The sequence below is a fragment of the Phoenix dactylifera genome, chromosome 9, assembly GCF_051530095.1.
Source record: "Phoenix dactylifera cultivar Ajwa chromosome 9, Ajwa_hap1_PhDact_Kaust_v1.1, whole genome shotgun sequence".
Taxonomy (NCBI): Eukaryota; Viridiplantae; Streptophyta; class Magnoliopsida; order Arecales; family Arecaceae; genus Phoenix; species Phoenix dactylifera.
This window is the reverse complement of record NC_143198.1, coordinates 22,855,344-22,880,336: the sequence shown is the minus strand read 5'-3', so window position 1 is coordinate 22,880,336 and position 24,993 is coordinate 22,855,344. Positions and strand designations below refer to the sequence as shown.

Below are 24,993 nucleotides of genomic sequence, written 5' to 3'. Positions count from 1 at the left end.
CGGATCAGGCTACCCGAGACTCTTTTTGATCATCTAATTCTGTCCGTGGACCAGCTATATATATGTCTCCAAGAAGCTGTGGGAGCTAGATAAATGAACTCCCACTTCAGGTACTCTACTCCTTCAATCCTTTGTAGCCACAAAAATTGTTCTCATTGGTAGTGCATGACGAATATATTAGCGAAGTATAGCTAGAAACATTTGAGTCTCTCTCTCTCTCTCTCTCTCTCTCTCTCTCCCTAAAAGAGATCAACTGCAAAAGCTGTGATAACATAATTCTATTGCGTTTTTGTTTAGTATATATTGCATGATTTCATGATATTAATTATTGGTAGTGATACATTATTCCCACTAGATGACCTTCGCCAATTAGCCAATAATGTAATGTTTGACGGATCTTTGATGCTGAGCTGCACCGATTTCATTACATGGTTATGAGCAAGCTCCACTGCAAAAGGAAAAGGAAACTGCTTTCAGACTTTGAGCATGAATCTTTTTTCCAATTAATATTGTCAAATTCTATCATGATGTCCTATAAAAACTTTGCCTTTCTGCAAAACAGTGGAGCTTAACTTGTATCCAATGTGCACTCCACTTGCTCTTCAAACATAGCTTGATACTATGTAAGGAAATGTGCATATAAAACTTAGGGATAGACCAAAATCACTCATCATAGTCTTTGTCCACTGGAATTGAACATTCCTTATAAATCATGCACCTCAAATCATCAAAATGGTTGGTTGTAAGTTAAGAGTCGCAGCACTCTTCGGGACAAAAATGATCATCCGAGTACATTACAATGATCTATGGTGTACGAAATTAGTCTTGTGATGAAGATGGGATGGCTTTCAGCATTAAAGGGTAAGGTAAAAAAGGAGTGGACGGTGGACACTTAGCCATGTCCACCATAGGGAGCAAAAAGGTGGATAGGCTTATCAGCCTTTTTGCCCCCCTTAAAGTTTATAAGAGAACCCTGACTCAACCACTTTTGGGACGCTTGCATTTTGTACAAGCCTTGTGATGCTCCATTACAATTACACCCTTGAATTTTATGGCTCATGCATGCAATGTCAGGCCCACTCTTGCTTTGTTTGTTCTAGATTTATAATGGGAAATGGAAGGTAAAATTTCTTTCTTTGATCCACTCCCACATTTACCTATACATCTATCATGAACACATGTGGTGTTGACCACATATAATTGAAGGCATCTACCAAAAGGTCTACACCTCATCAGTCCAACATGTTTTCCAAGCCTCAAGGATGCAACATTTTGATATTTCCGGCAATTTACTGAAGCTATTCTGATTTTTCCTTCTCTTCCTCCTTTATTTTGTTTGCTTTCTGAAGATGATGCCTAAGGAGATAAAAATGCATCAATTGCAAACATAATTGGCACCACATAAATTTAAGGGAATCCCATGGCATTTTCATAGGACAGAGCACATGAGGTGCCTAGTCTAAAGTGAGTCTATTAAATTATGTTACTCTAGCATTATTGTTTTAGCAGTTGTTGATGCAGAAGATTTCTTCTATTGTCAAAGTTTCAATGAAGTGACTTTTCCTTCTTAATTTATATGATATAAGAGTATTTTAATGATATAATAATTTTCTAATTTTATAAAAGCTGTTTACTCCATTTCAGTGAAAGATTGCTCAACATATGTAAGAAAATTAACCACATTACTTTAGGAGTATATTCACTACTACAAGACAAAAGTTGCTTAAATCCAACATGTCATGTCTTAGTTAATATTACAATATTTTAATGAAGTTGATTTATTATTTCTAAATTTTCTAATGATTTTGAATAATGATGATTTGATTACTGTCACATTGATTCAAAAATTGTAACTTAAATGCTGAATTGATAAGCAATTTCTCCATTGCACAAGTGTCTTTATGATTAGGGATCGACATCTACAGTAGCTATTTCAGAAATGCATCTTCTTGTGTTATAAGTAGGTATCATGGCCAATGATTATTCATTTATGTGTTAAACTAGTACCAATAGATTGTAATAATATCCTTGGGCACTGCAATTAACTAGTTCCAAACAAGGTGTGCTCCAAACGTTTTGTAAATTCATTGGTTAACTTTGATTTTTCACTTAAATATGTATAATATAAAGATTTTCTTAATGGTGCTACACAACCATCTTTGAAGGCTCTATTGATCTCCTATAGTGGAGAGAGAACTCTTGTTCTTTACATGTCATGAGAAGAACTCTAGCGATGCACATTGGAGCTATAACTCCAAAAAATAAGATTATAACAAGGTAAACTTTGACCTGATTTAGTGAGTGTGCACATTTTACTATTACACTTCAGAGACAGTAGTAGATAATATTATATGTACTAATAAACTTTTTTCTAACTCCTAGTTACAAAGCCAAGGCAGTAGCTACACTAGCAAAATATTATCTTTAGATGTTGTTTAATTCATTGATATTGCATGTCAAATGGACCATGAATATAATTTTGCACCCAAAAAATGGACTACAAATTTTTGTTAAGAAAAACAAGTGGATCGTGAAGTTGATCAAACAATTCCCACTAAGTTGCTAAGGTGCCATCATATGTTTGTAGGCTAATGTATTTATTCTACCCATTCAACCGCATATTATATGCATCACATGATATCTAAATTGCAAGTATCATCGAGGTAAAGACATACTTACACTACATATCTAGTTGTCAAATTAACATTTACAACTAAACTTAAATGATACAATAATAAAAAGGAGAAAATGTGCACCCTCAAGAGCAACCTCTAAGAAATATGGGTAGCACTTTATTAATTATAGACAAAGGTGAAAGCCAGATGCTTAGGTAATATCTTGACTCTTTTGTTGCTCATTGGGATGATTCATTATTTTGGCATTATTCATTTACATTCTACCCAATTTATAAAAAAAATAAAAAAATGAAATTTACAATACCTTTAATAATAAGGCTGAAAACATATTATCTACAAATTGGATAGTAATATATCCACATCTATATCCATATTTTTTAGTGAAAACAAATATAGGTATTAAACAAATACCAAATATCCATATTTTATTCTAAATATATATAGATAAAAATCAAATATTAAGAATACCTATATTAGTTTCAGAAAGATATGGGTACATCTGTATCCATATTTTTTCGATCTGAATATAGATATAAGATGGATATTATTTGGATATAAATCAGATAATAAGTAGATCTCAAAAATTAAAACTGACATAATTAATATAATCATAAAGTATGGAAATAAAATTCACTATCAAAATCGCGTACAATGCACTATAACAAAGTAATGTTTAAGGCACGGCTATTAAACTTGCATGCAGACCGATTAAGCCAAAATTTAGATCACTGATTCAAACTAATTTAAAAAATTAAAAATTATTTAAATAAAATAAATAATATAAAGTTATTAAAAAATTTCATTAAATATCATTATTACTCCTTAACTATAGTATAATAAAAATAGTCATTGCTTATCTGTTTTTATAGACCTTGTAAGAAAACAAATATATGTATAAATAATTGATTTTTTTTAATTATTTTAAAGGAAAAGGCTTCATAAATATCATAAGGAATAAAATGAAGTTATTCATTTTTCATTTTTTATCAAATGAAAATGATTGAATTATTCTAAAAATAAATAATTAGTAAAATATGAAATATCACACTATATTTTAATTGACTAAATTTTAATTGAATAAATTTTAGATAAGTATAATAAAAAATGATTATATAACAATATTGAACACTGTCATGGTGATTGAGTGGCCATTAACTATCTCGGAGGTCATCGATTTTCCTGTACATTTTGTAGTACATGATTTTTTTTTCCTCATATAGGTGGTTTACAATATTTTTAACTTGATACCTAGGTCTAGATCTGAAAAATCTTTAAAGATAGATCCAATATTTGGCAAAATTCACAAACATGTATCCTGATCCATATCTGTATTCGATCATCTATAGAGATTTCTATCTAAATCCCCTAATTTAGGTGATTTATAGTTATTTTTTGGTCAAGTATCTAGATCTGATAACTAGCAAATTCATAAACATGTATTCAGTTTCCATAGTTTTTTAAATTAGATATTTAGATCCATGTCTTCAAAAACTTCAAAATCTAGATTGGATCCAATATCCAACAAAATTTATAAGCATAATTTATAAGTGTGTAATTGGATCTCTATCCAAGTTCATTTAATTGGATACAAGGATTTCTAACCAAATTTTATCTGAACTAGATACAAAATGGATATGGTTTGGAAATATCATATCCCTTTTGAGCCCTATTTTACAAGTAAAAGTTGGTAAATAAAAGCAATAAATATTATTTTTGGCGAGCAATTACTTGTCTACGATGGTTCTTGTGGCATGCGAAGTGTGCCAAACCATTAGAATCAGGTGTACGTATGTGTGGCTTAATTATCCTCATGGCCTCCAAAATATGAAAATATTGTGATATATTTATGTTTAGAACATAATAATAGAATCAAGAGAGAAGTTTTATCAACATCAACCATCCAATGGGTTGAGCAACTATGCTCGACGAAAGAATATTCATCAGATGGCTCTAGAACCCACCAATTAACATCTCATTATCTAGCTACATTATATGTTGATAGTATCATTCCAGAAATTGATGATTTTCAAATAGAAATTTATTTTACCGGCAAGAGAAAAGCTATCAATTCTTTAAGGAACACCCGAGGTACAAGTATGCTTGCACCTGATATATTTCCAGTTGGTTTATTGGGTACTGCCGGTGGACATCCCCATACCCTTACTTTCTACTTTAGAACATCACCAGATGTGTTTGAATTCCAAACTTTTTCCTATTTTCCTTTTATGACAAGCAGATCTCAAGGTTTTTTTTTCTTCTTTTTCAAAGCATAAAAAAGAGCTAACCATAAAAAACCTAACAAAGGATAAACAAGGCAAAGTATGAAACAAGAAAACGAATATTAGAGAATATTAGTTAAGTATTTTTTTGCTATTCTTCCAAGGGCTACTGAAGAGATAATTATGTTTTGCTCCGAACCTATATATTATTAGTTTTCTATATTTTACACCTCTTGAAGTTTTTGTCTTGGTTGGGATCACATGTGTAGGTACGAGGCATCACCCAATACCAAATATATAAAAAGATCTATCCATTATCTCATCGAAAATAAATAAAAAAAATCTAAGATATTGTAAAGAACTGAATTTAACTTAGGACTGGCGACAATAGAAGAAGTGGACTCCCTATGAGAGTCTGTCTCCCTTCCGACTACATCAGATAGAAGGAAATCTAGGGCTACCAAGATCGGATGAGGCCCCAGGGATTTTCTATAAAGGAAGGTCCCCTCTCCTCGTCTAGGTGTTCCTCCATCGAATCCGCCTCTATGCACCACTAATTCCAAGCTTTTTGCAAAGATTTTCCTCTTAGGTCTCTACCCAAAAAAAAAGTCGCCAAAACCCCTTTGAGACTTCGTCGGATTTAGGAAAGAAAATATTTGGGCAAAGAGATACCGAGCTGGGTACTCTATAAATTGGTTTTTAGATGGAGTGGGTTGGCCTTGGGGCATGGGCGGTATGTGGACTAGTTGGCCATGCAAGAATGTGATGTATTTGTAGTGTTGGCCTTGGGTTGAAATGCAAACATTGTGTTTTGCCTACCATGGGCTGGAGCATAGCTTTAATTAGTCTAATATAAGAAAGTCGATTCCATATAATAAACCACACTTAATCATAGTTGTGACATAATTAAATTGAATTTTGCGTAATTTCAAGTGGAAAAAATGGGGGCCATCTAGATTAGCCGACTACATGTGAAATATGGTGTGCTAGCTGTGAATTTAGATATGATATTATGGTTGCTAGCCATGGGCGAAGGCATGGCATATGTTTGGCCTACTACATGTTGGAGCATAGGTGTAACTAGTCCAATGCCGAAATCAAATCATAACTATAAGATTAGAAAAAAGGACATTTGGACTAGCCGGTATGTATGAAACATGGTACATGTGAAGTCAATGGTGGGTTGGAATTTGTTATTATTATTGCTTGGTACAGATGGAAATGTGATGTGTATGTTTGGTTGGCCATAGGCTGGGGCATGGGCAGGACTAGTCCAATTTTGGAACGACAATATGTCAAGATCTGATTTGTGTTAACCAATTAATGATAGGCAACATCATTGAATTACTATTAAATGAAATTGCTGGCTAGATGATATATGATGTATGTAACAAAACTGTGGTAATTTATAACATACATATCGAGACTGCTACTGTGGTGATATAGATAAAATTGAGTTGTTATATATACAGTTAAAACTTGATGTGTATGCTAGCATGGCTTATATGTATGTTATATAAATATATACATTGGATCCATTAAATATTTATTCAATTATTAGATTTTTGATGTATAAATTTTACTATTTTTCTATCAGCTATATATTTGCTAAAAGTTATTTTCATCTTCAAACTAATGTGCGTGCATGGAGGATTTTTATTGGGCTATAAAGCTCATATTTCTTGTTGTATTTTATTTTTCAAAGTTTCAGAATGCTTAGATTGGATGGATTTGGGTGTAAAGTTCGAGCAAGGAAGTCATTAGTTAGATAATTGATTTTTTGATACTAGATGAAATTTAAAATTTTGTAATTGAACATGCGTTGCTATTTGATAATGATGGATTTATTTAGTTGGATTATTATGACTAAATTTCATGATTTAATTTGATTGTTTTGGTATTATTGGAGATGTCATTCATCTCATAGGTCTTACATGATCTAGAGTATCGTTGTAGGGTTCATGTAGTCATATCACGTGGCCACTCAGATGACTGATTTTGGATGTGATAGATATCAACTGATGTATACATATTGACCAATATTTTTTGTTTTTTACTAATAAATTTTAAAATCTACTTAAGTATAACTTGTATCATGGATTTACTATTTCAGACAAAATTTTGGTTTGAAAATATTAGTTGAAATATAAAAAAAAATCTTGGTTCATCTCAATCTTGGCTACTCACCAAGATAACTTAGATCAAAAAAGCTTACTGGTTTAAACCTAAACAATTAAGAAAAATATAATAATATAGTAATTACTATATATTTTATTTTATTTGGTAACTTCTACCATAGGAAAGTTGTTCATTATAGCAAGTACATATTAATATCCAAATGTAATGGCTTCTAAATTGATCAATATACGTCTTCTTGGTTATTCAGTTTTAACCCTATTAAAGATCAAGATCCAAATTCTTATTAGTATAATCATAAAGCACATGACTTATATGGTATCGAATAAAAAAAATAATTTAGAATTTTTAAAATAATTAAAAAAATGGAGTCATCTTACCTATGCATTATATTGGCATAAAATTGAGAATCAAGAAAAGTGGATGGCAAAAATTTAAGGTGGGAAGAAACTAATGAAATAAAAAACATACCGTTCTGCATTATTTTTGTGTCATAAAACATATATGTTTTTTTTTTTTGGGGGGGGGGGTGTTAAGACCTGAACTTATTTAGTAGCTCAATTTCGCACGCAAAAAGTCATCACATTGACGTGCTGCTATCTTACTGTTCCCTTTTTTTTGGCATCATGATATGTGCCACGTAATGGAGCAAAGTCAAAGCCGCGCAAGGTAGTTGAGCTACCTCTTTGCGTGATTTTTTTGAGTTACGAAGCGTTGTACTAAATTTAGTAGGCTAGGAATTTAGGATTATTTGTTTATAGGCATTTTATATATAATCTAATTATAAATAACAATGCTTGTTTAAAATAAATCACTGTACATATAACCTGCCCCAGTTTGTTGCTTAACTCCATGTTTCCAACCTACTCTTAATCTGCAACTCTAGTCATCAAATACACAGCAAAACATCTCCGCATAGTGAATAATGGATGTACATCCAATTTAAAGGGCGCTATGGACAAGGACTCTATGTTTTGGCCTAAATGATAGGTGCTCCTCCTCATATTTTGAGGTCATTTCAATTGTATGACATGTCCCATATAAACTGTACACGAAAAATATGGACAATATGTGAAGCTTGCGCACTGCTTAACCTTGTGGCTCTCGCTCAAGCTATATCTCATCCTACAAAGTTAACCAAATCCAAAAAAAAAAAAACAAACAGAAGAAGGTAAAGGTAAATAGGCAGCAAATAGAATTATCTAAAATGACCATCCACTTATACTGTATGGTTTGAAGCATGAGTGACACACAGACAATCTCCACACTCCACCCCCACCTCCCATTTCCTCCTATATATATCCCTTCCTACCCCTCTTTTTTTTCCCACACACAAGCCCCTCATCTCTTCTCCCCCCACGCCCTCCCTCCTATTCCTTCTCCAAATCCATTTCCATTCTCTCCATATCTCCCCTTCCTCCAAGTCTTGCTTCGCCGCCGCCGCCGCCACCACCATGCCAGAAGCTCCCAAACCCATGCAGACCTGGGCCTCTGCCGCGGCACCGGAGGAGCACCGCAAGGTTCTTGACTACGTCGAGGATGTGACTGTTAATGCCGACGAGGTCCAGCGCCGCGTGCTCTCGGAGATCCTTACCCAGAATGCACCTGCCGAGTATCTGCACCGCCATGGGCTGTCCGGCCACGCCACCGCCGACCCCGACGCCTTCAAACGCCTCATCCCTGTCATCACCTACGAAGATCTCCAGCCCGACGTCCTCCGCATCGCCCATGGCGACACCTCGCCCATCCTCTCCGGCCGCCCCATCTCTGAGTTCCTCACTAGGTTTGTTAATCGTCACTTTCCCATAAACCTTGCCACCGATTCGTGCACTAGCTAGCGGTGCACCACTAAACTTGTTACATGGTTTATTTATTGGTTGTAGCTCCGGGACATCGGGCGGCGAGCGCAAGCTCATGCCCACGATCCACGATGAGCTCGACCGTCGATCGCTTTTCTATAGCCTGATGACGCCGGTGATGAGCCAATTCGTGCCGGGCCTCGACAAAGGCAAAGCAATGTACCTCTACTTCGTGAAATCGGAGTCCCGGACCCCCGGCGGCCTCGTCGCCCGCCCGGTCCTCACCAGCTACTACAAGAGCCGCCACTTCCTCGAGCGGCCTTTCGACCCCTACAACATCCTCACCAGCCCCAACGAGGCCATCCTGTGCCCGGACTCGTACCAAAGCATGTACGCCCAACTGCTGTGCGGCCTGGTCCAGCGCGCCGACGTGGTCCGGGTGGGCGCTGTGTTCGCCTCCGGCTTCCTTCGGGCCATCAAATTCCTGGAGAAGCACTGGCCCCGCCTGTGCTGCGACATCCGGACCGGCATGCTGGACCCCGAGATCACCGACCGGGCCGTGCGTGAGGCCGTCGAGCGCGTGCTCCGGCCGGACCCCGGGCTCGCAGGCGAGATCGAGACCGAGTGCAGCAAGGCCTCGTGGCAGGGCATCATCCGCCGGATATGGCCGAACACAAAGTACATCGACATCATCGTCACCGGCGCAATGGCGCAATATATTCCCACTCTCGAATTCTACGGCGGCGGACTCCCATTGGCATGCACGATGTACGGTTCGTCGGAGTGCTACTTCGGTATCAACCTTAATCCCATGTGCAAGCCTAGCGAGGTTGCCTACACCTTGATTCCCACCATGGCCTACTTTGAGTTCCTTCCGGTCCATCATATCAACCACGGCGCCAAGGACTATGATCAACGTGACCTGGTCGACCTCGTTGATGTGAAGCTCGGGCAGGAGTACGAGCTCGTCGTCACTACCTACTCTGGTACATGGCGATTCATTACCAAATAATTTCGTTTTGATACCTTGTTAGATTAGTACTAGTGGAGATATTTTGGACTTGTCATGGCACAGGGTTGTATCGATATAGAGTCGGCGACGTGCTTAGGGTCGCCGGATTTAAGGACAAGGCACCGCAGTTCAATTTTGTGCGGCGGAAGAATGTGGCCCTAAGCATTGATTCGGACAAAACGGACGAAGTGGAGCTCCATGCAGCGGTGAGGAATGCGGTGAACCACCTGGAGCCATTCGGGGCGTCGCTGGTGGAGTACACAAGCTATGCCGACACCTCGAGCATTCCCGGCCACTACGTGCTCTTCTGGGAGCTGAAGGCGGGTGGGACGGCCGTGCCGCCGTCGGTGTTTGAGGACTGCTGCCTGGCGGCGGAGGAGTCTCTGAATAGCGTGTACCGGCAAGGGCGGGCGTGCGACAAGTCGATCGGGCCGCTGGAGATCCGAGTGGTGGAGGAGGGGACGTTCGACAAGCTCATGGACTATGCGTTGAGCCAGGGAGCATCGATCAACCAGTACAAGGCACCGCGGTGCGTGCGATCGGGGCCCGCCGTCGAGCTGCTCGACGGCCGGGTACAGTCCCGGTTCTTCAGCCCAAAGTGCCCCAAATGGGTTGCCGGACACAAACAATGGATCATAGATAATGGTGGCGTCTAATAAGGAACCTTTGATATAAAAAAATTGAGATGTTAGCCTTCAATTAATCATGGCAGTCACCACCTTTAGAGCTAGATAGGCCTGCCTCCCATCTCTTTTTTTGCTTTTTGTTGTTTTTCTCCTTAGCTTTCTGTTTGTCTTCCTTTTTGTATTAGGTGTCGATGAAGCTAGGAGGACTGAGGACTCCATCTCCATTTGTGTAAAAATTGTTCCAAGGAAGTTTTTATATCACTTTTCTGTTTTAACTAAAAATTTTTATATCACACTTTCTAATTTATGCCAAGAATCCTGCTCGGCAGAGCCTCATTGACTGTTCCCAGGAAAGCACCCTGAGAACAACCCCACCATACTTCCTAATTTCTGGCAAGCAGGAAATTATATTGATGTGCCTCAAGGCTTTTTAACAAAGTGTGGGCTCTGACCCAAGGTTCGATGAATTTTAGTTGTAGGATGGCTAACTTTCTCTACATGTTTTATGTCGGCACTCTTCTTCCAGCTTGGCTGGCATTAGTTCCGTGCTTGGAATCAACGACGTGTTCCATTAAATCTAGAAAGAAAGTCCGATACTCTAATGTAAGTTGGTGCTCAAAAATTAGGTAAATTCAGACATTTCTTTCTGAATGTTTGCTGCCGTGGTTGACATGGTTCACAGCATTGTTTTCTTTATTTTGTCACACTGTATGCAAGCCTTCCACGCATACATATATAGAAATTTCATACAGAGAAGCCATATTTGCCATATGAAAGCAACATATAGGAAGAAGGGACCAAAAGAGAGGGTCAAAAAGAGAATGCATGCAGTGGCAAACCAGAACAAGCTATAACATCATCTACCATAACATTTAAAATTCGAGACGGAGAAACTATAGTACTCTCTTACTAGTAGTGCCAGAATTATTTCTGAGATCTCAAGTCAACAAGTAAATACCCGGCGACGACTCCATCATCCTCTGTACCAAAAGAAAAAGAGGTAACAGAAAATGATATCCTGAGGCTGCAATAGATGAGGGGGAAATATGACATCTGTTTCCTAGCCGCATCCAAGGTGTTCTTTAGCTTTTGACATGAAGGAAACAGATTCCTGACAAGCACCGCCGCATCTGGTTAGACGTTGTCAGAGTGTGTTGGGTTAACGGACAAATTTTTAGGGAATCGGTTCCTTACGTTCCTCTGCTTAAAAATGATTCCTGTTGGGGACCTGACACTCACAAACGGAGAGCTTATCCAAATCGCGAAGCCAAAAGTAATGGAACAAATAAAATTTGGATGAGTCTGCATGGATCGTTCGGCGTCATTCAGGGTCCAACTAGGCACTTTTATATAGAACCAACAAGGTCATATTCTGTTGATGGGCCAAACGTGAACGACCAACATCTGTTTCTTTCCAGTTTATTCTCTTTGTTTGTTCTCTTTTTCATTTTCTTTCGTGTGTGTCAAGTAAGCAAATGTATTATAATATTATCATTGTCTGTTTCAAAACCATATATATCTCCATGCTCATATGTTGAAATATCAAAGTTTCTTAACTATTGCTATCGTTGATATATTAGTCTGTAGGATGACATGCTATACGGTGTAGATCAAATATATGCTGGCTTATGATTCAGAACAAACCCCAATTAAATCAATCAATAGTGGTGGAAAAAAAAATTTAGAAAAAAATAAATTTATTCAAAAAAAATAAAAGCTAAAATAGAGAGTTTGACTTTCACCGTCAAAGAGGCCTCACCCCATTGAAAAGAATTCTCTCTCAACTCTCTTTCTCTCGTAATAAAACTACATACTATCTCCTCCACTACAAGGTAAAATAATCGCCATCTTCGACTAAAAGAGGAAAACATCAATAACCCAGTTTAACTAAAAAACAAACTTAAATGTATCATGGGCTCAACCTAACTCAAGTGAATTAGCACTAAAAAACAAATTATTTCAACTATAATTCAGATAAGAGACACGGATAAACTAGGAACAAAATTCTACTACAAGCATGACAAGTAATAGATTCCCAATACTCTCCCTCCTTGCAAAGTCCATATCGACAATGTTGGATTTGCTGATGTTGTGAAACACCATAGCAGCCATTGCTATTATTGCTATAGTAATAGCAATATGCAATGACGTCAAACTAATAATTATATAGCGCCTTTCGATGTATATTTTGGAGTTAGCGATATCTTTTAGTACTTCCTTTAGCATCGACATCATGGTCATGATGCTGAGATTTCATCGAGCATCTAGCCTAGATTGATAAGTGTCAAGTTATGAGATGCAATCATTGTAAGCACTAACCATTACCAGCAAATAAATGAAATCAATAACAAAAATTTGACCATATTCACATGCCTCTAGTTGAGCAGCTACTTGAATCTATAGACAATTACCTCCTAAATACAGAATTAGATTCTCATGTGTAAAGTCTTCTAACTATTCAAACCATATAATAGCTTCAAAATTAACAACAGCCCTAAAATCTTGTGGAAGACCAAGGCACAATATGAATCATCTATGCTAAGCATATCTTACTACTTGATCCCTAAAACTATTTCAAAATTAAATGGCTCTTCATTCGCATGGCTGACTAATTCTCCAAAAGAAACATCCATATCCTAGATAACATCATCATAATACTCTTTATATGATTTAGCTTCTCACTATGGATCTCTATGAATGGATCAACTACAATATCCTTTGATATTTTATGAGCACTTTCAAAATCAAATTGTCCTTTAATCATGACCTCTTCCAAACTTGTTACAATATCCATATGATCAAGATCTTGCTCCATACTTTCTTCAAGATAATTGATCCTTGAGTGATCGATTCTGTCATGCTCCGAGTCTTCCGATCTCTACCCAATTAGGCTCTTCTTGTTTCAAATCTTCATATTTAAACTAATTCAACTCTTCTTTTAGATTTTCAGAAAAACCTAGCATCAAAATCCACCCTTCAAATAACTTTTGTTTGAAATGTCTCACCTCACTAGATATTGAGTAGATAGTTGTATGGATGTCCCATACTTTTTTCAGCTCTTTTATATCCTAAATATTGAGATAATTCTCTCCATCAACTGAAACTTGGATTACCTACATCACCTTCCCAGATTTCAGGTTCCATTTTTTTATAATCTCATCATTAGGAGTATTTATTGGCATCATCTCTAATTCTTCTAATATATCCCATAAATCTTATCCTATCAAATAAAATATGACAATAGACTTTTAAATTGGATTACATGTGTTGTTCAACTTATGAAAACAAGTGGTAGTAGAAAAGCAACTATGTTGATGTTGGTGAAGTTGGCAAGATAAGTGGTCGTGGAAAAAACAACCATATTGATGTTGGTGAAGTCAGCCACCACGATCTAAATATCGAATTATAATAGAGCTCATATGTTTGCCCATATATACAATAAATTACTAGAAGTTCTAGAACCACAACAAACAATCATCTTCAAAACCACCAACACTTAAGTCACCACTCTAAAGATTTCACTTCTGAGAAATCTAATGAAGCTGCACACCAAGTGGCCATATTCTAACCTCTCTTTGCTACCATGTAAAGCAACAAATATACGGACCATCAGTGTCAAAACCAATGGCTCTAATACAATGTAGAATGGCAAACATACGAACCACCAATCTCAAAATCTATAGCTCTAATGTTATGTAGAGCCACAAACATACAAACTACCTATCTCAAAATCTATGGCTTTGATACCATATCGAATAATCTCAAAGTCAATCTCTAATCCAAACTCTAGGTTTAAGGCCTATAAAATGCTAGAAAGTCACCAATATTGGGCTAGAGTACTACCATTTAAGGGTTGAAGGATTCAAAAGGAGTGAGCTCACATTGACACAAATATTTAGGAATGTTGTGCTTTTCAAAAACCTGCATGTTAGGAAGTTTTCACATTTTTTGTAGATATAAAAATCGGCACTGGATTGGAAAGCCAAAGAAGAAGTTTATGTTGGCAAAGAGAAGGAAGAATGTTGCTTGTTGACCTTGAGTGAGCTGGAGATTTTTGGACTAGATGTCTCCCTACTACAACCAAATGGTAGTCACTTAGGCCCTGTTTGGGGGAGCTGTTGGCAGTAGAGCTGTTGGAAGTAGAGCTATTAGAAGTAGAGTTGTTGGAAGTAGAGCTTTTATAAAAAGCTGTTTGCTGTTTGGTAACTAAATTTCTAAAGTGCTGTGGCACTTTAACATTTATTTGGTAAACAAATTGAGAAAGTACTTTTGTATGACAAAATGACCATAAAAAACATTACTAGTATTATACAATAGTGCATAATAAAATATAATATATATTAATACATAAATATATGATATAGTATAATATTAATGTAATGTAACATAATATTATTATAATATAGTATTATAACATTGTATACTATAAGATAATAATTTAATATAATATTAAATTATTTAACATAACATAATATTATATTATGTTATATTTATAGTATAATACAATAATAAATGTATAAAATATTATAATTATTAGTATAAATTAATTTTTTACTCTTTTGATGACCATTTATTTCTCTAACAAATTTTCTAGTTAGGTAAAAAAATTGGTTAAATAATTACTAATATTTTTATTTATTTATTATTTTATTTCATTGAAATATATTTATTTATTATTTTATTTATTTATTTATTCGTTCATTTATATACATATTTATTTATTTATTTTTTCCTTTTCTTTTCTTTTCTTTTTTTTCTTCTCTTTTTTTTCTTTCCTTTTCTTCTTTTTTTTTTTTTGTTTTTTCTTCTCTTCTTCTCCTTCCTTCCTCTCTTTCCTTCTTCTCCTTTCTTCTTCTCCCGCGAAGCCGGCGGTGCTGGAAGGGGGGCCGGGCCGCGGCGGCCGCGGGAGAGGGGCCGGGATGGCGGGCCGCGGCGGCCGCGGGAGGAGGGGGGCTCGGGAGGGGGCCGGGACGGCGGGCCCCGACGGCCGCGGGGGAGGGGGGCTTGGGAGGGGGTCGGGACGGCGGGCCCCGACGACCGCCGAAGGAGGGGGGGCTCGAGAGGGGGCCGGGACGGTGGGCCCCGACGGCCGCGGTGGGAGGGGGGCTCGGGAGGGGGTCGGGACGGCGGGCCCCGACGACCGCGGGGGGAGGGGGGCTCGGGAGGGGGGCCGGGACGGCGTGCCGCAGCGACCGCGGGGGAGGGGGGGCTCGGGAGGGGGCCGGGGCGGCGGGCCCCGACGACCGCGGGGGGAGGGGGGCTCGGGAGGGGGCCGGGACGGCGTGCCGCGGCGACCGCGGGGGAGGGGGCTCGGGAGGGGGCCGGGACGGCGTGCTGCGGCGACCGCGGGGGAGGGGGGCTCGGGAGGGGGCCGGGACGGCGTGCCGCGGCGACCGCGGGGGATGGGGGGCCTCGGGAGGGGGCCGAGACGGCGGGCGGGCCGGGGAGGCAGCGGCCATGGCGGCCCCTTCCTCCCCTTCCTTTTTTTTTTTTGCTGTGTGGTGGGTCGCAACGGCCGGGGCGACAGGCCGCAGCGGCGGCTGGGGAGCGCGGCCACGGGTGGCCGACGTGGTGGCTGCCTCCCAAAAAAAAAAAAAAAGTAGGAGGGCCGGCGGCATTGAGGAGAAGGAGATAGAGAGGGAGAGAGAGAGAGAGAGGGGGGGATGGTGAGAGAGAAAGAGGCGGTGGGATTGAGATTTTTGGGAGGAAAAAGAAACTTTTAAATGGGGGTATTTTGGTCAAAAATATAGCTTCCCGACAAAGCTGAAAACAGCGTTTTCGGAAAGCTCCAAAATTGAGCTTTTGCGAAAAAGCTGTTTTCAGCTTCCCGCAAAAGCTGAAACAGCTTCTTGGAAATTTTACCAAACACACTTTTTTACCTAAAAGTACTTTTGGAGAGCCAGAAAGTATTTTTTGGCCCTCCAAAAGCTCCCCCAAACAGGGCCTTAAGGTAGGAACAAGTTCTCACAAGCTAATAATTAGTTTACTAAACCTTACACAAATCGTAGCTAAGTGATCTGTGAACCATAGCTAGGTGGTCATGTGATGAGTCCAAGGTGTAACAATTCATTTATCCTATAAGGATACATGTCACCTATAAATTAGTGGTGCCTATCAAATAATCCTCTAAATTTTAGGAGATAATGTTATTGATTGGAGTCAAGAAGGGAAGACATTTTAGTAACCAGAAGCATGATAATGTGATTCATGAAACCCTAAACAACTTTCCACTTAGCCTAGTATCTTGGTGAGCATGCCTGCTGCTGTGCTCTTTCTTACTTTTTAGCCTATTTTTGTAGATAGATGATAAATTTTTTATGAAGAAAAAGACTACAACAAAAAGAAATTTTTGATGCTAAGTAAATTAAAATAAATTAGTCATCTAGATCTGGCAATCACGGTACTTACGCTCTCGCTAGACATCCGCAGACATCATTTATCTTTCAATCTAGCATCACCAATCAACTTGCAAATATTTGTACTAGGAAAATTGGTAAATGTGAATGTCTCACAAATTTGAATCAAATGAAAGGTTTTCTGGAACACATATAAACATCAACTGTACCAACGGGTCTCGTTCTCCAGCACCACAGACGCTCTTATTCCGTGCCTACTATACGCTGCAAGTTCAAACAGGTCATTTGGGTCGAGCTAAGTGGTCTAGCCTAGCCGAGTTCTGAGTTCAGATCTTGCCTTTTGGACACAAACCCATATTTTGGAACCTTGTCACAAAATGAGCAGACTCGTACCTAACTACCCATCTCTCGAAGCTCATCGAACTGGCCCAGATATCACATCATGGGCCTGGGCCTTTCGACAAGGAGCTGGGAATGGGACAAGAGTCTCGCTGTCGTGACGCTTGCACATGTGGACTTCGTGTATGGGAGAGAGGGGACGCAATGATGACGTGGACGGCCAATGGGATTGTTGAGTTGGGTCAGGTCAAAACGGGGATGAAGACAATCCACATGCAGCATGTCCGTCCCCAAGATCTTGCCGGCCATGCAATCCTTTCCGATCCTTTTGTCCCCTTTCCGTTTGCTTCCCTTTTAGTACTATTGTTATGGCATTATTCTTTCGACCTTTTTTTCTTCTTCTGATTTTCATAGTTAATTGATTATTTTGTTCTTCCTTCTAAGAGAGTTGGTTTCCAATCCAGCTACAAGTACTTGTTGGAATGCCATCATTACGCGACAAGAAAATAGTTGGAGGCCACAATTATTTTTGAGAGAGCACCATGGAGTTCAACTATAAGGCCACAACTAGGGGTAGCATGGCTGTTCAATCATAGACGGCACCATCAAGATATGGATAACGATCGAGCAATGCAGTCACCCACCATGTCATGCACGACTCACATTATTTAATGTCTGTCTATCTTTTGATGGCAGCCATCCAAAAAAATATAGCACTTTAGAAGCATGAGCCACTTAACAGAAGATCTTGGTTGAGATAGGTGAAGAATGGCTCTCAATGTAAAGCAAAAAACTTATCAAATTTGATTTGACATAGACCGCCAGCCTCATATTATAATCTAGTTTATCGCATTCCAATTTCTCTGAAATGAGAAGCAATTTAGAAAAAAACAAGGCTAATAAAAGCAAAAAGTTTCGATGGATGCTTTGAGTATAATCAAGGAAGAAAATTGCAACTTTTACGTTCAACAAAGAACAAATACTGAAATTGGACTTTAAAAATAACAGAAAATTTTCTATAATTCAATAGAATATGTAACCTAAAGCAACTGACAAAATATGCTAATGTAAGCTAAGAAACTCTATCAAAGCCTTTGAGCACTATTCATGGAAGAAATCTGAACCTCAAACGATCCAGAAACTTCCATTTAAAGTTTCAATCCTTCCAGCAGGAATTTTTAACTATATAGAGTAGTGAACTCTCCCAGCTCCAAGTTGCACTAATTTTTATGGCTTGACCCAAAAACATCTGCATTGCATAAGATTATATAACAATTCAATACCAACCAATCCGGTGAATTGGATGAAACCCAGCTCTACACGCTCAAATTTTAATTACAGAAATACCTATAGCTTGGTTGTGAAAGGCTTATGGTGCGGACCTTAGTATCGGACTGATTGTTTTGCAGGATCACGGTCGTCGTAGGAGGACGGTCTATCCACTTTCGTTATGGCTAGATTGATTTATGTTATTTTATTTTATGTTAGTTGGATTTATTTGCATATTGTCATTTAAGGATCCTTTTCGGATTGTTTTCTTTGTAAGGACCTATTTGTTATTTTGTGACCTTATATATATATATATATATATATATATATAGGCATGCATTTGTTTAGGGTTAATGAACGATGAATGAAAATTAGCCTCCTTTTTTTCTACTTCCTTCTCTCTTCTCTTCTTCTTTCTCCTCTTCTTCTCCTCTTTCTCTCTATCTATCCTTCCCTACCTTCGTCCTGCATCAACATAAACTACCATACGGGAAGAACTGCAAGTCAAGCGCACAAAACCCTGATTCTTAATGTGGTTATTTCTTAAGAATTATTCCTTAATTCTTCTAATGGCACTTCGTCCTCTTAAAGATTTCAATTGAAGCATCACATTAATTACAAGCAAGCTCCACGTTAAAGAGGGGGACCCTTGATCCAAAGGTGGCCTTACCATGATCTCGAAACGTGGGTACAGGAAATCAAGCGACGCCGGCGCCGGATGTCCGCCAGCGATCACTTGAGACGGTCGTGGGGTTGTCGTGGCGCTGTTGACCAACTGCCGCGACACGTGCGATGGTGAAAGACCTCGGCCGGACCACGTGGGGACCGCCGCGAACGTGGGGAACATACCATACCTCTCGCCTCTCGGTAGGTGGCGGAGGTGGTGTTGGTGGTTACGGTTTGGATGCATCCCTTCGGGCCATGATGCCTCACTTGCATGAGGCATCCACTGCATGGCACACGTGTGAAAGGGCTTCCAATTCCATAGTTTTATTTTCCCTCCTGTCTTTACATTTAGGTTCAGCCATGCGTATAGAAAAAGCTCCTAACGCGAGAAAAAAGTAATGCTTCAAAAAAAATTACTTGATACTTTGTCCATACAACAACAACAATTATGTTATTTTAATGTCACCCATATGTTTTAAGAAAGAACAATCAACCAGTGGTTAACTGATAAATAGATCAAGCTGTTGAGATTCATTGCCTAGTCCTAATTCTATTAGAATTTTGTTTAGTTGGTTATTAGTTTTAATAACTTTAGGATTTTACTCTTAGTTTTATGTTAGTTATTCCTTCCAAAATAGTTATCTTTATTCTTTAGTGGTTATTAAATCTTGTTTTTTAGTTGGTGTTGGTTTTTGAATTTGGGTAGGATCCAAACATCCTACCTATATGATGCTCTATTTAAGGGGACCTTTAGCGTTTCCTTTAGTGTGATTTGAGAAGAGGGAGAGGGAGAGCAAAAGAGTTGTCCTTCTTAGTGAGTCGTGAGAGAGTGCTTTTTTGTGTGGCCCAATTGTTTAACAAAATATTTTTTTCCTCTCTCTTATTTTTTTCTTCTAGCATTTTTTTCTATTTTTTGTTTGATGTTTGCTCTAGATCCTGGGTGGCACGGTGGATCTACTCTGTAAGTGTGTTGTTCTACATGGTATCAGAGCGAGGTTGAAGTATAGACAAGTGATTTGTAGCTTTGATCAGATTTATTCAGAGCATAGTTTTTGGAGTGGCGACTTGATTGTTGGTAATTTGTGTATTCGTAGCCCGGTGTGGTTGAAGAACTTCTAATAATTCGTTGTGCGGTAGTACAAGTGTGTGGACTATTATTTTAGTTATTCAAGAGGTAAATCATCATGGTTGATCCTACTACCTTGTATCTTAATGGGTTTAACATGCGTGATCTCACCAACAACAGCATGGCTCTTTTTTTGAACAACACCTGTTATCTAATTTGAAATGTATTATTTGATAGGGTAAGATTTATGGAATATTCTAGATGAGTCAAAGATGATGCCAACAGATACTCTTAACAATGAGGTTCCGAGAAAACAATGGAATATCAAATCTAGGAAGATGGTATGGATTATTCAAGTTTTAGTTGATAAAGAAAATTATCTCAATTTAGAATAGGCTCTGAATAGATACGAGCCGAAGAAAGTGTGTGATATTCTTATGGTCATTCACTCAAATTCTATTAAGATGAGACATCTTAAACAAAAGTTGCCTGAAGAATGAATTTTAGTTCCAGGCTTTTCTAAAAATTCAGAAGAAGAATAGAATTAGTTTAAAGATGAAGATTTGAAGTGGGGGAGCTTGATTAGTTAGAGATCGGTTTAAGTTTGAAAGATTTAGGGTATAGCAAAATTGATCAGCTCCCCCCTACTTCAAGTCTTCATCTTTAAACTAATTCTATTCTTTTTAGAATTTTTAGGAAACCCTAAAACCAAAATTCATTCTTTAGGAAAGTTTTGCTTAAGACGTCTCCTCTTGCTAGAACTTGAGCAGACGGTCACATGCATATCACACACTTTCTTCGGCTCTTGTACATTTGAAATATGGAGATAATTTTCTCTATCAAGTAAAATATGAATAACCCACATCGCCCTTCTAGATTTCATATTCCACTTTCTTCTTGTAACCTCATAATTGGGGTATCTGTTGGTATCATTTTTGACTCATCGAGGATATCCCATAAATCTTATCCTTTCAAATAAGATTTGACAATAGTCTCCTAAATTAGATAACAGGTGCTCTTCAACTTATAAAGAGAAGCAGTAGTAACAAAAGCAACTATGTTGATGTTGGTCAGGTTAAATATGTTGAACCCATTGAGATAGAAGATAGTTGCATCAGCCATGATGATTCACCATTTGAATTACTAAAAGAAGAGTCCATATGCTTGTACCACCATACAATGAATTACTGAAATCTCTTCAACCATGTTGAGCTACGAATATATGAATTACTAGACCTAGAAAAAAATTTAGAGTAGGAGGAGTTGATTCTGAAGTTGCCCAAGAAGAGTCAAAGGATGCTCCAGTTGATCCATTTGTAAAGATCTGTACTGAGGAATCAAATAATGCAAAAGAGTCTTGTGGTGAAGCTATCCAAAATACAGATATTTCTTATGGAGATTTAGCCAGCCATGAGATTGAAAAGTTGACTCATATTGAAGTAGTTTCAGTAATTAAGTAGGGAAAAGGTACTCTTGGTGGAGATGATTCATATTACTCTTTGGTATTCGATAAGATTTTTAGTGTACTAGTTAATTTTTAAACTTATTCAAAGTTCGAGCTATTAGAAGATTCTATACATGAAGATTTGGTTCCGTATGTAGCAACAAAAAATATGTAGATACTTGAAGCTGCTCAAGTAGAGATAATGGCCGATGCTCACATTGATTGCAACTAGCAACTTGATGTTCGTTGGCGTAAGCTAAGCGTTTTATGAAATCTTAACATAATGACCATGGAGTCAATGCTAAGGAGAAGTGTTGGAGGATATCGTCAATTTTAATATATGCATAAAAAGGACAAGTCGGCGAAAAAATTATTGTTCGAGAAAATAAAAAAGTTTTGCTATTTAATTATAGGTTCAACAAGTTATTGTATGTTACCATTACTTTAGCAATAATGACAAAGTCTATTATGGTGTTTCACATATCAACAAGTTTAACGTTGTTGCAATGGACTTCGTAATGAGGAGTATTGAGATTCATTACCAAGTCCTAATCCTATTAGAATTTTTGTTTAGTTGGTCATTAGTTTTAATGACTTTAGGATTATATTCCTAGTTTTTTTCTACTTAGTTATTCCTTCTAGAATAATTATTTTTATCCTTTAGTAGTTATCAAGTTTGATCTTTTAATGGGTGTTGGTTTTTGAATTTGGGTAGGAATCAAACATCCCACCTATATAATGCTCCATTTAAAGAGATCTTTGATGTCTTTAGTGTGATGTGAGAAAAGAGAAAAGGGTAGAGAGTGAGAATTATCCTTTTTGGTGAGGCATAGCTTTTCTATATGGCTCATTTTTTTAACAAAATATTTTTTTCTTTCTCCTTATTTTTTTTTCTTCTGTCATCTCTTTTCTGTTTGTTTGGCTTCTCCTATATCCTAGGCCAGTATAATCGATCTTAGCGTGCCGTTCTACACAAGCACTGTAAAGGAGCACAAGATTTAGACAGAAAACTGAGCTGTGCCAATAAGATCCCATGGTGTAAAGAAGAAAAAAAAATCACTTTCATCCTCTAACCAGCGCTTCCGTCCTGTGTCGACACAGAATATTAATTAAATTCTTAGGGCACAGTACAGATGAAGAATTTCTTAGATGGTATGAGAACATTTAATAACTCCAGCACATCGCGTTTTGGCCAACAGATTGGTACTCCTCTTCCAAACGCCTGTGCGGAGAGACTCAAATTGATTTGCAGTCTTTGCATTCCATTCTGCTTCCGGTCCAGCGGGTGCAAGTCTTGGACGTTGGTAGGTTCACCTCCTGAATCACCTCAACATTTAACCATCGTCCAGAAGAGCTTATTTTGTCACTTCTTATGTTTGGTTTATGTTTATATTGCAGGGAAGAAACATATATAGCAGTGCTAGTTATTTCTCTGCCAACTCTTGCGTAGCGTATTGCAGATCCTGCAGTCGTTATGTTGGCTCCGAATCCCTTTTTTATTTACTTTAGATAGGAGGTGTTAGGCTAAGTTGCCCTTCAAAATCAAAACTATAATATCCAGCAAAAGTTCAGGGCTTCCCATTAGATTGTCAATTTTTTACGCAAAGAATATCTATTATACTCTTTTAAGATATCATCAAATATAATAGTATTCCTAGGCAGCTACTTGTTTCTTTTACGGTCTGCTAATTAGATATTCCTTACAGGAATATTTATAAAAATCGGGCATGTTGGCCAATCTAGCCCGTATCTTCTAAGGACCCACCAAAGTTTCAGCCTAAATCTGAGCCTATAGGCATGTTGGTCTAGGAAGAATAGAAAAATTTATAGAGGTCTAATTATTTGCTATATGATTCAGGCTGAGTAGTGTTGGGTTGGCATCGACCATGCTCAAATAAACTTTTCAATCTACGAATCAAGCAGAAAATTTAGCTCAAATTCTACATAGTCTACCATGTCCCCACGTTATACCAAGATGTTCTTAATGACTTTTTTTAGGTGATGGGTAGAGAAAAATCTAGAGGAGAAGCCCTTGAAAGATTTAGTGATACTTTTTCAGAATAAGAAGAAGAGGTTTAGCAGCTTCGGGCTTCTACAACATAAATTTACATCAAGTTCAAGATGTTGATAAAGCTTCCCTTCCTGTTTCTTTTGTTCTTTTGAAATGAGTTGCTTGACTCCAAGGTCCACGATAGAATCTGAGAAAGCAATCATGGACGTCATACGTTGCACTTGCGGGGCATGTAATCACATCTTGTCGCAGCATCTTTGGAGACAACTATAAAGCAACAAAACCATGGCATCTCTTTCTCTGATGTTTCAAGTATGTATCAAAATTCTCCGCTAAAACTAAAATGTTGCTCATAGAAGAAATTTATTAATGTTTGGAGAGATCGGACTTCCATGATTCCATCTACATCTTGTAATGAAACATGCAATTTCAGATCTTTTTCAAATTATTCTCTGGACTTTTTATCAATATGAGGTGATCGTAATACTGTATATAAGACTCGTTGAAATGGAATTAGTTTTCCACAAGCAGATAGGAAGGCTTTGGATTTAATAGAAACTCTTCTTGACTACATAGCAAAATTGCTACCCAGGAGTAAGGTCACGACTTGCAGGACTCTTTGGCTGAAAGCTGCTCAGTGCCAGATCAAGAAGGCCACAAAGAGAGTAACTCTTTTTTTATTATATCTTATTATTTCATCTGCTTAATGAAATGTCGATAGGCGACTTTGGCCTTCCTTATTCTCTGAAAAAAGGCATGTATAGCAGCATATCTGTGCATTGTAGTCTAATGCCTTTCGGTTTTCACCTTTTTAGCATGATATCCCATATCTTGGGGATAATTTGAATTTATTTTACTGATTTAAAATTCTACAAATTTACCATCCCTGATTTCAAAGGCCTTAATCCAGAGGGTAAAATATAGATAGAAAAACAATAAAAAATCTAGCCAGCCCAAAAAGGAAATAATAGCACGGATAGTTCAAACCCACAGTTTGTAGTAGAATAGCCAGAGCAAGCACCTTGTAGCCCTTATGCAATTATCAGCTCATCTATGGAGCAAGTAGCTAGCGGCAGCAATATCCAAAGTGCCAAATTCTGCAAGCCATGACAGTCTGTCTTCTTTCAAATGTTGCTAGAAGCAGTTCAACCAATTCAGAATTCCTGATAGAGTTCTTTATGATCCTCATAACTCAAAACTAGAAGACAAGTTATAGATATAGTTTGCGCAAAATAGTTTCACAATATTGATGTACTTGATTCTTGTTGAAAGCCATCTCAGCGATATGCACTTTGCCTAAAGATGTTGAATTTTGATTTTTCAGTATAATTCATGTGAGAATGCAAACAAGCCTGTGTTTATGTCTTGGTTATGTACTAGATAGATCTTAGGTGCTTATATAGAGCCAAGTAAC

The 24,993-nt window shown here is 38.0% G+C and overlaps 1 protein-coding gene across 1 annotated transcript; it reads left to right on the top strand.

Annotated features, from left to right (window-relative positions):
- The first annotated feature begins 8,314 nt into the window (after positions 1-8,314).
- Positions 8,315-10,710, top strand: LOC103712621 (putative indole-3-acetic acid-amido synthetase GH3.1). Its single transcript, XM_008799189.5, has 3 exons — positions 8,315-8,774; positions 8,875-9,776; positions 9,866-10,710. The coding sequence occupies exons 1-3, from the start codon at positions 8,446-8,448 to the stop codon at positions 10,456-10,458; spliced, it is 1,824 nt and encodes a 607-aa protein (XP_008797411.3). The 5' UTR covers positions 8,315-8,445; the 3' UTR covers positions 10,459-10,710.
- Positions 10,711-24,993: the final 14,283 nt, after the last annotated feature.

Coding starts and splice junctions, on each gene's coding strand:
- LOC103712621 (XM_008799189.5), top strand. CDS start 8,446: ATGCCAGAAGCTCCCAAACCCATGCAGACCTGGGCCTCTGCCGCGGCA. Junction 8,775..8,874: donor ATCTCTGAGTTCCTCACTAG/GTTTGTTAATCG, acceptor TATTGGTTGTAG/CTCCGGGACATCGGGCGGCG. Junction 9,777..9,865: donor CGTCGTCACTACCTACTCTG/GTACATGGCGAT, acceptor GTCATGGCACAG/GGTTGTATCGATATAGAGTC.